At 43.6% G+C, this 13,606-nt stretch overlaps 1 protein-coding gene across 2 annotated transcripts in view; it reads right to left on the reverse strand.

Moving 5' to 3' along the window:
* The window catches only part of YJU2 (YJU2 splicing factor homolog), a 236,698-nt gene that overhangs the window by 199,971 nt on the left and 23,121 nt on the right, over positions 1–13,606 (reverse strand). For both annotated transcript variants that reach the window (XR_011303929.1, XM_069649384.1), the window contains exon 2: positions 11,496–11,596. Coding sequence is in view for 1 of the 2 variants with exons in the window: in XM_069649384.1 (XP_069505485.1) it covers positions 11,496–11,596 (101 nt within the window). In the remaining variant the exon portion in view is untranslated. The remainder of the gene's footprint in view (positions 1–11,495; positions 11,597–13,606) is intronic.

Raw genomic sequence — 13,606 nt, forward strand, 5'->3', positions numbered from 1 at the left:
CCATAAAATAACCATTCGGAAGAATAAAACATGGGTCCCTTCCTCCAACCGCCAAGATAGGTGGACACAGGCCATGACGTGAATAAGCAACGTTGACTTAGTAATGCTGCTCTTCCATCCCTGGCAGGAAATAACCTAAAAGGAAATATGGTGTGGGTGGGCCAGATCATGCTTTTTGCTTTCATGCTTGGGGAGTCTGAAATGTACAACAGATACTAAAGCTTGTCTTGTTCTTACCTTGTAAACCTTGTGTGATGAATCGCGGGATTCAGTCACTTCTCCCCATGGGGGAGCCTTTCCCTGTGAGGCTAGGGCGGTGAGCCCGCTATGTGACACCCTCCTTAGGGGTACAGGCAAGCGTGACCTCACTGGGAGAGACCCCCTACCTCATTTCCCCACTCCTCCCTTCTTCCCCTCCTCCCTCCCTCATCCCCTTCCCAAGGGGACAAGGAATCCCGTTCCGATGAGGAACTCCCTACCCAACTATCTCAGGAAGCAAAGTTAGTGAAACCTGCTGGAAGAAAACAGCATGAATCGTTATACATTTGCTACTGTGATATTCCACCTGAGAAAAAGTATCTGTCTGGTACTGTGATGAAGGAAACCAATAGAATAATAATGAACATCGGTCAAACAAAAAAGATGGACCATAATGTTGCACAAGGGAAGCCCCAGCGCAGCGTCATAAGTATTGGAGGATAAGTATCAGAGGAGGAGACACCAGAGAGAGAGAGAAACCCGGGAAGTTCAAAGCTGCTGTGGCAGCGAAGCAAGAGGAGAGAAGAAGGTGCGGCTTCCTACGCAGAGAGGGAGCATGAACCCAACAGTGCCTGATTCGCACCGGGAAGCAGCAAAGCTTGGGAGAGCCGAGCAAACAAGCGCAGGTCTCTCAGTCTGTGCCATCTCAGGACCTTGGAGGTGTGGCAGAGCTGTCAGACTTATCTTAAGTGAACTGTAGGTAAGTACTCCTAATCTCAGACAGGCAGAGCAAAGAAGCACTTACACGTATATTTATATAAAAGATATATATATTTATTAGGTTTACTCCAGAATCACTTTAAATACTTCAGACAGTAATGATAGAACATAATAGACTTCAAAGGGCACTTTCACTTTTGTGTTAGTTTGCGGTTACATTTGTAGTAACGTTAGAAAGGCAAAAGACAAAGTTATCTTATTATCTGTAATTGCGCACTCATGCAGTTTCTCAACAGATTATACGGTAATGCATTTACTCTGCAAACGCATATAGAAAAGTCACTTTAAGGGCGGAAAATAAGTGGCTAGTGCAACATGAGCTTGGTTCAAGGTTATAGAGATGGTTTCATCGCCTGGCAGGTCTTTTAAGTCCAAAAACGCAGCCCTAAATACAGGCAATTCAGAGAGGGCTTGAAGTCCTCGCAAAGAGCGAATAATGAAGAGTTCCTGTGGATTTCTTCCAGTGTTTAAAGTTACTGAAGCAGCAAGTTAGCAACTAACAAATGAGACCTAAAAACAGACTCAAAAAAGGGACAAAAGCAGCAGCCTGGGTCAGAGGTAAGAGGGGGTTGCCCTGGGCCCTACTATGTGCACTCCAACACTATGGAGCTACTTCATTATGGAACTACTTGGGGGAAGCAATTCCTTTTTCCCCACAGTACCTTGAGTTTTAAGCAAGTGTTTGTGTTGGCACCTCCGTGATGTGGCAGCTCTGGACCCGACCTCCGGATCCCTTGGTCTTTTGACGAAAGGCAGGACAATGGACGAGGTCTTCAAGCAGCAGTCGCAAGGGGGACCTGTGGCACGACTTTCAGCAACTTCTTGGTTCACTCTGCGGTTTTTGCACCTTCTCAGCAGCACCCACCAAGGACACAGAGCGTGGTGAGGGGGTCTGGCCGAGTTGGATCGGATCTCTGTAGAGTCCTTACAGGCTCAGCACAGATTCGGACGGATTCGGTCTTTCCACAACGATGTACTCAAAATGGTATTGAGGTTCCGCAGCTCTGGAAACTCCCAGGGAGATGGCTTGTTTCAAAGTTCGTCTTGGGACTGGTTGTTGTCACCAGCCAAAGGGAAGGAGTCCTCTTCGGAGCTCCTCTGTCGCATAGAAAACAGGGTCAGGAGAGCAGTGGTTGCTTTTATTTTTACAATGAAACACTATGCATTGTAAAAATAAAGAGTTTATTTATATGCAAGTAGGCCTAGTTAAATCTTAGGGAAGTACTATAACATATCATATAAACACAATGATCAAAACCAACTCAAAACCACCTATGGTATTCAAGCCTATGTATAGCCGTATTTAGATTACAATATGCAGTTAAGGTGAGTCATATCTATAACACATTCTGAATGGCATCAAATTATTTTTTTGGAGAAAACCCAGTATTTTTAGGGAGTAAAACCAGGTCAAGTATAATTTCAGAATACAATAAGTAATTCAAGAGCAGTAGGCACTATTGCCCCCAACATGCAGCATTATTCAATTATAGACACGCTTAATTAGACCTACACTGTTACAAGTATACCTTGCAAAATATGTAACTTTCTTCGATTATGAATGGACAGTTACATACCAATGTTACTTTTTAGAACACAGTCCATATGGCGTAACTTAACTTGTATACTACCTAGAGGGGCGTTAAAATACTCAAGGATAAGTATGAACACAGTAAATTATTTTAGAAGTGCATTAAAGCAATTCATGGAAAGCAAACCCCAACAGGCGAGTAATTTACCATGTACTCTAACCACACACCGAGGGACTTCTGTCAGGCAAGTAAGAGTACTTCTATGACTTAACTCAGCAATATTATATTTTAAGAAGGTCAGCAGCTATTTAAGGTCAGTATAACCTATTGGTATATAACTTATACAATTCTAAGAGGAGTAAGAACTGTATGACTATTTTTAGAAGAACTCTAAAGCCGTTCAGGGAAAGCAAAACCCATTCATACCTTTCATGGTAAGTAAGGAGCCTATTATACTTTTAAGAGGGGCTTCAAGTAGCTCAAACACCGGTATTAACTTCAAGATTGTTTTAGAAATTCCCTAAAGCAGATCAGAAAGAGCATAACCCAATAGTACATTTTAAGAATGACAATATGGTATTCAAGTGGGTAAACCCTATTGGTAAGCTTGTACACTCATTTAGTTATGAAATGATAAAACAGTACCAACCCGTATACTTTTCAGAAAGGGCAGGTGGGCGGTGGGGGACACCATTCGAAGTAAGGACTTCTATACGTATAAAAGGACAACAAGCAACTTAAACTTAAAGGTAAGTATAAACTTCAGGACACAACTATTACAGAGATACATTTACTGCACCAACTCCTTTAGCAAGCAAGTACCTTTTACACTTATATTCAAGACAGAATCCTAATCTTTTAAAAGTCTTTCCCTAGTCTATTGCATACATTTTCTCAGAGGCAGAAGAGGGACCCTAGTGGTCCAAGAGCCAGCTGTAGACAGGTCAGGATAGGTTTCAGTTGCTAGAAAGTCAGATTTCCAGAGGATATATCTTCAGAGTAATGAAGTATTCACTTTAAAGTTAGTTGAAAGTGTTCAGGGACTCACTATATGCATTACAGAATTAGGCCTGGGCGAATGGGCAAACTCTTTCCATCCAAAAAGTTTCCGACAATACTTTTTGCATCAAAGGTTTTCCAACGAAAATGTTGCCATCGAATGCATATATTTATTTTATTTATTTGCATTTTTAAAACGCTCACACACCCCGGGGGCATCGAGGCGCTGTTACAGGAATGTGTCTTAGTTGCGCATTTATAACACGCTTAATACCCAGAGGTTCCTAAGCGCAGACCCGGGGATCGAACCTGTGTTGCTATGTGCTGTCTTGTTTCCAAGCTAGCATGTTGCCGCTGAGCTTTCCTCCTGGGATATGTGTGGGGTAAAGGGTTAATTTAGTTTGGGGTGGGTTTTTAAGGGTAAAAGAAACAAAGGGTTGGGGGCACCCCTCCCCCCTGAAAAAAGAAATTACAAAAAATGCATTTCGATGGAAAACTTTAGATGCATTCTACTTTCGTTGGAAAGTTTTCGATGCAAAGACTAGTAACCGACTTAAAGTAACTATCACCCAAGCCAACACAGTACCTCAACAGAAAAGAAGAGCTTCTTGGTGGATGCCTTCAGGATGCAGCAGCACAGGATCCGGTTCTTGGTCTGGTGAATTAAGAAATGGACAAGGAAGGAAAACTGGTGGCAGTCATCGATGGGGGAGGCTTCCAACAAAGGATTTACAGCTTTGAGGCTCTGTGGATTTGGTGCACTTTTACAGGTACCTGATGAACAATGAATATCGCTGGTCGGATTCTGTTCACTCTCCCTCTGCCCTGCACTCTAGTGAGGGAACTTCAGGGATTCAAATCGTGTTTCTCGAGGTCCAGCAGGTGTCCACCAACATTTTGGACGAAATCGGACTTCCAAAGATCTTGCACTGCACTCTGGCTCGAGGTCCCTGTGTATTGGCGGTTTGCAGCCCAGCAAGGTCTCAGCATGTCGAGGGATGGCTCAAAACGCAGGTCTTCTTGAGATTAGTTGGTGTCTCTCTCTAGGAGTCATCCTTTCTGGGACCCCCAGGTCCCTTGGAAGGAAGGGTTACTTCGGAGGGCACACAGCAGGCTCTCCAGCCGCTGGAAATGGTTACAGCCATCATTTCTTCATCTTTGGATTTGGTTCCAGTGGTCGACTTGTCAGCGGCTTACAGGATCAGACCATTTGTCAGGAACTACAGCACAACTTCTGTGGGAACTGGTTCCTTTCAGGCAAGGTGAAAGACAAGGGGCTACAGAATGTTTGGACTCCTCCCTCGCTTCCTGCCTTCACAGACACTCAGGAGCCTCGGCGGGGAATGCAAAGGATTCCCGCCGAAGACAAAACCTCAACCAAGGTCTTCCCCACCTAGGATGGCAGAAGAAGATCCAAGAAACAACAAGCAAATGAGAAATTGCGGAAAAAGAAGGCACGCACCATTCTAGCAGAATGGTGACCCTCCTGTGCATTACTTCAGCTAATTTGACAGCCTGTGACTAATAATGATGACTAAAGGTCATAAAAGTAGTTTTACTGCCACCAGCCATACAAGTGAACTTGTAACAAAAATGGAACCAGGTAAGTGAGAAAGGGGATACAGAGTATCTCCCCAGCACTCCACACAAGGGGGTGTGTGCTGGCTCTCTATATAAAATGTAAACGGGATGGAAACCCACTTTACCCATTGGGAACAGTAGTTCACCCAAGTACATTAAAGAGAAATTAAAAAGGGAAAGCCAAAGGGGTAACCCAGCTCAAGCCCAAAAGTTATAGGGAACTATAAGTCCAAGCACACACTACGGAGAGACATAAAAAGGTCACCCATAAAAAAAAAGAAAAAAAGAAAAAAAAAGAAAAAAGGAGTACAAGACTAGGTGAGAGGGGAAAAAGATTCCCAATCACCTAGGGACCAACAAAAATAATTGCCAAGCCCAAGCAAAATATTGTATAGTTGATTTGTAATAGATATGAAAATCTTACCCAACAGAAACGTACTTTTGGGCAGGGGTTTTATGGAATCAGCGAATCATCAAATGCGTATTTCCACATTATAAAAAGATCCTACAGAAATCTCAGAAGATAATTTTTTGTTCAGATCCTTTCCCTTCAGGTTGAAGATGGTGGCCAGAGTTGTGTCAATGTTCCTGACTCTAGTGGTAGCCTGGTTACATCTAGAAGTAATCCAAGGTTTCCATACCTGAACGATTTGCTCTCAAGAACTCCACTGAGGCAAGCCCAGTCAGGCCAGGTTCAGAAGGTTCGTTTCGTAGGCCTCCGGGTGAACCGTCAGAAGTCCTATCTTGAACCTTCCAGGACCCGACAATTATATGGGCTCAATTCATGGCAGCTGCAGGAGGGACCTTCTCCCAGATGACAGAGGGGACAGGCTGATCCAGGTCCTCCAGGGTTTTCTGGCAACGGTTGTATTGGCTAGTAAGTTCCTACAGGTGCCGGGTCATATGGCCTTCTGTGCGTTTGTGATTTTCTGGGCCAGGGTCCATCTACTTTATCTGCATTTCCATATGCACAGACATTAGGCTCCCGATTCCCAGGACTTTGACGTCCTGATAGACCAGTCTCAAGGTCGTTCTCTGCAGTGGTGACTGGACACGTGGAATCTGCTCAAAGGCTTCTCACTTCTCCATTCCGTGCAGACCACAATTACTACTGATACCAGTGGCACAGGATGGTGGGCAACACTGAAACGCATCTGTCCAGCACACGTGAAAAGCACTGGAGTCAGGCTGCCCAAATTGGCGCAAGGAGACCCTTTCAGGGCTCTTCAGGCCTTTCTTCCCCAGATCGGGAACTGACAACACTACTCCCTTGTCATATGTGAAACGCCAGGGCAGAACCAGGTCCATCCGACTGAAGTCCCCGAGTCACAAGTCGGTGACATGGGCAGAAACCCACCTGGTGTTTTTGAAGGCGATCCACATATAAGGTGTGGAGAGCTCCAGGAGAGACTTTCAGTTTTCTCCTTCTCGGGAGTGGTCTTTGTTAGGGAGATATTCCTTATGCCCTGAGGTCAGGGCCTTTAAGTAGCTCTTCCTTGGGTACGTAGGATTCCTCCAACGTTTCCACAGGCTCTTCAAATGGCATTGTAGCAGAGCAGTCCAGGCTTAACTATTAGGATGCAAGAGGAATGGTTAACAGTTACAGTACAAACTTTCCAAATCCCCTCGCCCACTGGAGGAGATTTTATGAAGGCCGAGTAGCATTTTCATGGTGCTCGAACTCGCTGGCAAGAACTGAGATGTTTAAAACTTATTTGACATCAGTAAATAGCAAATGCACGTTTCACTGTGTGCGCTGGCCTTTGGGTGGCAGCATTGCACCAAAAATGAAGTGTGCTTTTGGTGACATGTAAACTTTCACAGAAAGCACTTGAAAACCTTTTTGTCACTAGGAAATATGGAGCGAGTCCATTTCTATAAGGTCGAGTACAAGTATGAAAACTCAGGAACTCAAACTAATATTTTTTTAAAGTGTGAGGGGTGGGGGGTTTGTGGGTTTGTGTGTGTGCATACACACGTATGAATATTAGCATTTACATAGAAAAGGCAAGTGATAAATCAACAAAAGGCAAATAAACGTAGGAACACAAATATGCAACACTGTATCGGGTAGGAAGCAAACATTCAATAGAGTCTTCCCCTAGAGGAGAAAATGCAGTTACAGGCACGTAAAATGGGGTTTCTATCTCAGGGAGATAAAGCATTTTTAAAGAGGCAAATTGTAACCAATCTGTGCAGTTTTTAGCTTGCTTTTACAGAAAGTTTCCTTTTGCGAAAAAGTGTCCAAAAGGAACATGTTTTGGAGTTCCGATGAAGGTCCGGCCACAGAAGACCATTGTTCTGGAAGAGAAGATCCCCAGAAGGAGATCCAGATGAAAAAGCGACTTGCCAGCGGCTCTGTAGTTTCGGGAGAGCAATACATCGGTCCAAAAAGCAGATGTGCAGAAGGTGGTTTTGCAGTTTCCAGGAGCAATCACTGTATATGTTTTGTGGGGACCAGTGACTGTTCTAGCAATGAAACACTGGTGCAGGAAGAACCAACACATGGTAGATTATTAAAAACTCAGCACTCGTTGGCTTACGAAGACTTGAGAAAAAGACAATTGTTCAAGATATACCAACAGACACACCAGAGAGTGGGCAGCTACGGGAAAAGGACCAGAAGGAGAGTTAGTTGGTGTGGTTGAAGAACAAAGGGCAACATGGAGCTTCACCGATAGGTGAGGGGAAGCCTCGGGGGGAGGAGGGGGAGAAGGAACCGGGGCACTTTCCAGGTGCCCTTATATGAAGAACCTTAGGTTAATGTGGTGTGGAGAGTCTTGAGTGTTATGGAGGTGAAGGGGCTCCCACTTCTGGAGCCAGTCCTTGGATCAGGTTGGCCATTGCATTGGCTTATGAGGTTGACAATTCTCTGCTCCCAAGTCGCATACAGAGATCAACGAAGGGAATGGCCATGTCCTGGGCCAAGGCAAAAGAAGTTCTTATATAGGAGTTTTGCAGCATAGACACTTGGGATTTCAATAACTGTCAGGCATTAACGTCCAAATGTGGATCTCAAAGCACATCGTGCATTTGCTTCTGGTGTTCTGCGCTCAGTCTCCCACTAGCGGCGTTGGCTTCTTTGTTGTTTCAATAAAATGGTGTTGGGTGTGCCAACAGCATACTTGTTGTCTGTATGAATTAACTTTTTGGCCACTCCTTCTCTGTCTTTGTTGGTATGCCCCAAATGTATGGGGATGAGGAAGATAGACGTGGAGGCAAAACCTGGATTGCATACCAGGAATGATGATTACTCCTAGGCCTACTTTTCCTTGTTACAGTACAAGGCCCGCCTCTCACACCCTTCTATGAATAGAGGGGCCACTCTACTTTTGGTCACTTAACGAAGAAATCATGGGCCACTGGAGGCGTATACCTCAAGGCATGTTGGGTGTGTAATAAAATGACTACTGCTCTGCAGGCGTACAGGGAGGAGTAGTGGCTAAACTGTCAACTCAGCCCCACACAACTACCAAACCAGCAGTGATCCCAATCACAAAAGGTGGCACAGGCACAGCTCGAAAGGTATACCTCATGCCTCCTTTGAGAACATGGTCGTAGGACAGGCTATATATTCAGGAGGGATGCAAGCTGGTAACAGTAGAAACACCAACAACTTTAGCAGGATGGTTCCAAAACAAAAAGAATGTCCATATCAAGGTTCTATAAAGTATAGATTTTTAATCAAACAATAAAATGCAAACCACCAACAATAAAAAACACACTAGAGAAACCCACCACTCTGAAAGAAAACACAGAATGCAGACTATGTGGCTATCTAGCCGATAAGCAGAGGCATTCAGGCAATCCAATAGCAACGTCACTGCCTATGGGCTTAAACGCCACTATGCTCCCAAAAGTGGCACACTGGGACAGGACCACGTCACAGTACCTTTTATTCAGGTACTTGAGGGCTTGACATTATTAAACTCTCGATTCAGTTTGATCCTGGACTTGAGATGGTGACACAAGGTCTTCCAATGGTTTAAGGCAGCGGTCAAGTCAGCAGCAAGACGATGGCTTGTGCTGGCTCAAGTCTGTATTCACGATGGCAGGTTTTATGGCTTTCAGCAGGTTCAGTCAGCACTTGAATCAATGGTTCGAAATGCAGCATGTGGTTCAAAGTTTGCATAAAAGCAGCACTGTGTATACAGTTTAGTCTTGACGGAGTCAAGTGCCGTAAATGTTGCACAAGGTGGTGAAAGAAGATTCCAGCTGCTTATGGGTTGCTGGGAGTCCCAAACCAGGGGCTAAAAAACAAGGCAAGTCCTTCTGTTCTGCATTACCACTCCAAGGAGTTTGGCTGACACATACAGGGGATCCTTTAACCCCAGTTAACAGGAGCTTCGTTCCAATGTAGTCACTAGCGAGGCCTTAGTCCAGAAGCAGTCAGACCCACAAGTTGCCTGTGGATGGTTAAAGGACAAGGGTGCCTTGGATGCCTTCTGTCGTCATCTCACTTGTGGAGGGCTTTGGAACGTACTGCCCTCACAAGAGAGGTGTAAAAGTAAATTCTCCTTCTCTTCATGGTCCACAGAAAAATCAAAGAACGAGGATGTATCCCTATACCTTTAAAGGGAAAATGATCACAGGAGATTGGTCCATAGAAGGCATGCTGTAAGGGGTCCAATCCAAGTTCTTGTAACAAGTGTCCTTCGTGTTATATCACACCCCTAGAACTTTGCCTGCAGGAAGTGGAGGAGGAAAGACTCAACAGAAACCAATATGGTGGGATCCTTCTCTTAACACCCCTCTTCTCCCTTGTTTCTCTAACTCTGCCCCATCCTATACCTGCTGACTTTAAAGGGACTCCTGTGGTCAGCTCCTGGTGCGAAAGTGGCTTTATGTCATGTCAGTTCTGCCTTTGAAGCACCGATTCTCCTGCAGGGGGTTCCTGTGCCTTGAGACTCAAGATACAGCATCCTGGTCATTGTTCTATGTAAGAAATGCCAGACAACAATATAGATCAGTCCTGTCAAAAGCTGGGCCATGCTCACTGAGATGAGACTAGCCTACTATCAAATTGCTATGGCTGAATAGTGCTCTTAGTAGTCACGATGCCACAAGGTGGCATGGCTTATATATTTACAGATGTAGCTGCCACCAGAATGACCAAGGCATAGCATTATTACTGTGTGACTTTGGTGTTCCTGCAGCCGTTAATGTACATCTGCCCTGTGACACTGCAGAGCTGGGGTCACCTGAAGGCTATCTCGGCAAAGGCAAATGTTTTTACTATAGGTTTTGGCAGGGAGCATTTATGAAAGGGTGGCATTTCAGAAACATAATTTCCTGCATAATTTTCTGTAATGAAAATAAAATAAAAAAAAGCTTGGGCTATTCCACACTCAACAGAGCCATTTTGCCACGAGGCATCAAAAAATGGGAATACTGCTACCAAAGGGTGACAGCCACAGTGGTTATAATATTTGAAGCCTAATTGATTTAACCAGTGATTAAATTGAAACTAATGATCAAGCATTTGGTGCCAGAAGAAAACCAAACAGGTGGTGTGATTAAAACAAAGGTTATATATTTACTTTTTGCAAACGCTCTGTGCACATATTGAACAGAAAAAACAAACAAAACAAAGGAAATGGTAATAGAGACCTAAAAACGAATAATAGAACAAGGCAATAAAAATGGTAATGGCGAAATTTGGGTGCAATCTAGCCCCAACAGTGGAAATAACTGAGGGGAAAGAATAGTAATTACGCATCAGACAAAAATTAACATTCAATAAATAGATGTTTTCGTCATATAAAGACATAAATAAAGACATTAAAAAGAAAATGGCATTTTGCCACGAGGGTCAGGGCCGAGAGGATTTAGAAAGAGAAAATGGTTTCTCGTCAGGGAAGTCAATACCTCAAAAGTACTGCTATGCGGAAGAGGAAAAGTAGGAACAGACTAGAAGTAATGGATATTACTGGTAAGCAAATCCATGCATTAAAGCTCAACCAAATGAATGGCAAGTAATTAGCCACGTTTCTGTTATCGATTGACAACTTTAGGGATGATGATTGAATCCTGTATAAAGAAGTCTAAGATTGTGTTACTTTTCCATTAGATGCCTGTAGACCACAGGAAAATAAAACATTCTCCCAACTATAATTTGCCACAGGTATTCATTTGTCCATTCGATAATCTTCTATGTCCATCCTGTGGCCTTGCTGACATTTGGAATAAAGGAAAACAAAGCTTTATCTTTCAATCCACTGCTGTCTGAACTGCCAGAGTCTTACGACTGTAGTGGTTCCAAGTCTAAATAGCTATCACATGGCTTATACAAGTACAAAACGAGCTCACGCCCCATGAATTGGTTTACTTTAATGTATAGTATCGCGCCAAAAAATAAAGAAGCGCTGCAATTGAGAAAAATAAGCAAAGAACGTATCCTCTCACCTCATATTGAATGGAGCCATCAGTCGCACCACATACTGGCGATCTTTGGGAAGTTTGAGCTTCGGGATTTTAGATGGATCGAAGTCTGGGGGGTAATATTTCTACGAGAGAGAAAAAGGAAATGTTAAAAGCATACAGACCAGGCTCCTTTTGAAAATATGCAGAAGGTGGAATGAATAAATAGGCACAGTCCAACTAGATTAGGTCTGCTAAGCAAAATGAGGCATGGTTACAATACAACAAGTAGATTTATGAGTCATCCGTGGCAATATATTTAACTGGAGGGTTTCTGTACCACCAGATTTCGATCAAACAACCTGACTGAAACAGATGAATAGATCGAGTGTCAGTGTGTGCAAGCTATTGTCTAAATGTGTGCAAGAGGGGTGCACAACAAGTGGGTGAGTGTGGGGAGTTCAAAATAATGGATTATGATAGTAAAAAAGTATATTTTACAGAGTGGCAGTGGAAAGGGAAAACCAACCCAGATTTGCATATGCTTATGTATTTTCTATAAAGACACATCAAGTTGGAAAATTATGCAATGGAAGACTGACTGTGCAGAGCAATTGCCAGGGGATGATTATTTTAAAGGTTACCCGTCTATCACTCTCCAGTGTTCACAGGTGTCCCAAGTGGTCTGGGTATGTGCAAATATGATATGGCAGTGGGACCGGAGCTTGCTCTGCATAGTGCCAAGCTACATCACATTCAATGATGCCAAATCATGTCTGGGGTTTCTTGAAGTATTGTGCAGAAGACCTCAAGCAGTGTAACCTAGCAGTTGGGGCCACAATACGAGCAAATTACATAGGAATCCATTGTAAATGCCTCACAAATGTTAGCTACGGGGGGCATTTACAGTATGTGCACAATGAAGTGGAAAATAAGCTTGGTTAAGCCGTTTCTGACAACTTCAACACTTGTGCAAATGCCCGAAACTGCACAAAGCAGACTGAATTGAACAGAAGCGTGAATTCTAAAATGAGGCCCCGAGAGCTAGACCTTCATGGGAATGAAGATAAAGGCTTTGGATGAGCATCATCATAGCATCAATGTGCAGAGGGGCATTTGGTAAGTTACTTGATTATACCAAGGTTGTTGAACAAAATATGTTAATCAAATATGCCTATAGTATTTATAATATTGCATCGCCCTAGTAGCATGCAATTCTTGCTTTGGATTTATCTCAGATATTTGGTGGTATGCGAGTACAGGCTGCAGTGATCAGGGACAAAAACCCAGCAAGTCAATTTAAAGTCAAACTGGTGCCTGTCGGCACCAATCGAAAAAAGTGTCAAGCAGTCGGTGAACCTCTTAAAAAAAAAAAAGTGGAGGGATTGTGCAGTACAATATCACACTTGTAGAGATGACCGGCCATTAATAATATCATTTTAGCTACCTTACTCGAAACTGAAATAACATATGTTGTCAAAAGCTAAAGTAATGAAATATAACCAGACGAAAAGATGGGTATTTGGCTGATGTGACCATTAATGTAGTAAATAATATCTGTTAAAGTAGCTAAGACTTTCTCATAAGGGGCAGGGAAACCAGCTTACTGTGCGATTCAGGAGATGCAGCATGGGCCTCAGCCTAACCAACAGGGTCCTCCTTTGGAGTTCAAACTTGTAGATGTTAGAGTCAGGGGTGTACAGAGGGCACTGCAGTATGTCTTTTTAGGACTATCGTCCAAAGACACAGGAATTTTCCGCATCCAGGGTTTCAGTGAGCTACTCAATGATCGCGACAGGAGAGATGATAACTTTGCTCTTTTGTGTGAGGAGGTCTCACAGGCGAAGACACTAGACAAGTGCTCAAAATGTAGACACACCTAGGGACCCTTGCAGCAGGAAGAGGGGACTCAACCGTAGCGCTCCCTTTTCATAGACTTCTCACGATAGTATGGTGCAGAATAAGCAGCAAGGACAGACTACTAAAAGTTGCAACAACATAGAAATGGGTGTAGCTTTGGGATAGAATTGTTCAGATAGCTTTGCAAGAAACGGCTACGGCAAGGCTTCTTGCAAGTAGTGAATGCTCCTGGAGCAATCGTTAATCGAAACAGGATCTTGGAACCAAAGTAGGCCGTTCAAAGAAGATAGCGTAGT

Source organism: Ambystoma mexicanum, chromosome 1p (assembly GCF_040938575.1).
Source record: "Ambystoma mexicanum isolate Mex_15411 chromosome 1p, UKY_AmexF1_1, whole genome shotgun sequence".
NCBI lineage: Eukaryota > Metazoa > Chordata > Amphibia > Caudata > Ambystomatidae > Ambystoma > Ambystoma mexicanum.